The sequence below is a fragment of the Carlito syrichta genome, unplaced genomic scaffold (assembly GCF_000164805.1).
Source record: "Carlito syrichta isolate Samal-C Ts95f unplaced genomic scaffold, Tarsius_syrichta-2.0.1 Scaffold288166, whole genome shotgun sequence".
Taxonomy (NCBI): Eukaryota; Metazoa; Chordata; class Mammalia; order Primates; family Tarsiidae; genus Carlito; species Carlito syrichta.
The window spans coordinates 1-2,097 of record NW_007232262.1 but is presented as its reverse complement, the minus strand read 5'-3'; the positions used below and the strand labels follow the sequence as shown (position 1 = coordinate 2,097).

The window sequence follows — 2,097 nt, the reverse complement described above, 5'->3', positions numbered from 1 at the left end:
AGGCTTCCAAAAAAAAAAAAAAAAAAGGCCGGATGTGAAGGCTCACACCTATAATCCCAGTGCTTTGGGAGCCCAAGGGTTCGAGAACAGCCTGGGCAACTTGGTGAGACCTCATCTCTACAGTAAATCAAAAAATTAGCCAGGCGTGGTGGCGCACACCTGTAGTTCCAGCTACTTGGAAGGATCGCCTAAGTCCAGCAGGTCGAGACTGCAGTGGCCATGAGCGTGCCACTGTCCTCCAGCCTGGGTGAGAGCGAGAGACTCCAACTCAAAAAAAAGGTAATGCAGTAGTCTCTGAGCCTGGGATATTGTGGCTGATAACTGTACCCATCTGCAGGAACCACATTATGGATCTTTGCACAGAATGTCACACTAACTAGGCGTTGCTATTTCAGAAGAGTGTACCGTTGCATGGGGTGTCTGTAACCATGCTTTTTACTTCCACTGCATGTCTTGTTGACTCAAAACATGACAGTGTGTCCACTGGACAATAGTGAGTGGGAATTCCAAAAGTATGGGCACCAGAAAAAGATTCTTCCATCAACAGCTTAACTGTTTTGTTACTTAAAGACTTGCCCTCCTGTAACTTAATTATAAAACAGATAAAACAGTGTCTTTTCTGCTTTGTCTTTTCAGTTTGCTGTTCCTGCAGCCTTATTGTATTCTGTGTCAAATAAAGTCCACTGGATTATTGAGAGGATGAAGTCAGAGGGAACATGGCGGCTGGGCACAGTGGCTCCTGCCTATAATCCCAGCACTTTGGGAGGCTGAAGTGGGAGGATCGCATGAGGTCAGGAGTTTGAGTCCAGCTTGGGCAACATAGCGAGATCACATCCCTACTGAAAAAAAATGTTTTTAATTAACCAAGTGTGGTGGTACCTGCCTGTCGTCCCAGCTACTTGAGAGGCTGAGGCAGGAGGATTACATGAGTCCGGTAGTTGACAGTGAGCTATGATTGCTCTACTGCTCTCCAGCTTGGACAACTGAGTTAAGACCCTGTCTCTAAGAAAAAAGAGAGAACACAAGAGGTCTGACAGGGTAAGTGAGTGGCAAACAACTCTCACTCCATGCGGTACCTGACAGCAAAAACGGTCACATTTCTTTTTTTGTTGTTGTCTTTTGAGTTGGGAGTCTCACTCTGTCGCCCAGGCTGGAGTGCAGTGGTACGCTCCCTGCTACCACACCCTCAACCTGCTGGGCTCCAGCGATCCTTCTGCCTCAGCCTTCCAAGTAGCTGGAACTATAGGCACATGCTACCACGCCCAGATAATTATTTATTGTAGGTCTCACTATGGTGCCCAGGCTGGTATTGAACCTGCGGGCTGAGGCAATCCTCTCACCTCAGTCTCCCAAAGCTAGTCCACTGGAAGATGAGAGCCATGTAACCCAGACCTACCTATTACTCCAAGCCCCACGTGAACGAGGCCATCCTGGACAGCCTGCCCAGCAAAGCTCCCAGATGATCAGAGCCATGAGCAAGCCCTGTCAAGCCCATCCACATCTGGCCCCGATCAGTAGAACCAGCCAGCTACCCACAGACTTGCGAAAAAGAATAAATGTTTTGACATACTAGGCTGTTGAGTTTTGGGGCCATTTGTCACGCAGCAATAAGAGCTGAAACACCCTGTACCAGTCTTCCTCTCCTGTGACAGGTTTGTTCTGCCCAGTCCGTCCCGCTCCCAGCTTCCCACTCTGGGTCAGATGAGAAGCTACCTTACAATCGCCTTACCCATAGCTGTAGTTATGGGGCAGTGGGTATGGAATGTGCCCCCAGGGCATCAGGAGGAAAGTACGCACTAAATGCCAGATACTGCAGACAGAGAGGAAGATGAAGGAGGCCCTGAGGCTGACACCGTGTTGTTCATAAAGAAGCTGCAGAAGGAGAAAAAGGTCAGTGTGACACACATATTCATGGCAACACTAGTCAAAATAGCCAAAACATGGATGTAACTCAAGCATTCATTGACAGATGAACAAGTATATCACAACAAAATTTTTGTTTGGTTGGTTGGTTGGTTTTTGTTTTTTGTTTGTTTATTTTTTTGAATTGGAGTCTCACTCTGTCACTCAGACTGGAGTGCAGTGGCTGCTCCCGGC

General features: G+C 47.9%; 1 protein-coding gene across 1 annotated transcript in view; it reads right to left on the bottom strand.

The window, feature by feature from the left end:
- SLC43A3 (solute carrier family 43 member 3) overlaps nucleotides 1-1,887 on the bottom strand; it is a gene marked incomplete at its 5' end in the record, with an annotated part of 13,190 nt that extends 11,303 nt beyond the window's left edge. The window contains one exon of the mRNA XM_008053450.1: nucleotides 1,730-1,887. Coding sequence (XP_008051641.1) covers nucleotides 1,730-1,887 — 158 coding nt within the window. The remainder of the gene's footprint in view (nucleotides 1-1,729) is intronic.
- Nucleotides 1,888-2,097: the final 210 nt, after the last annotated feature.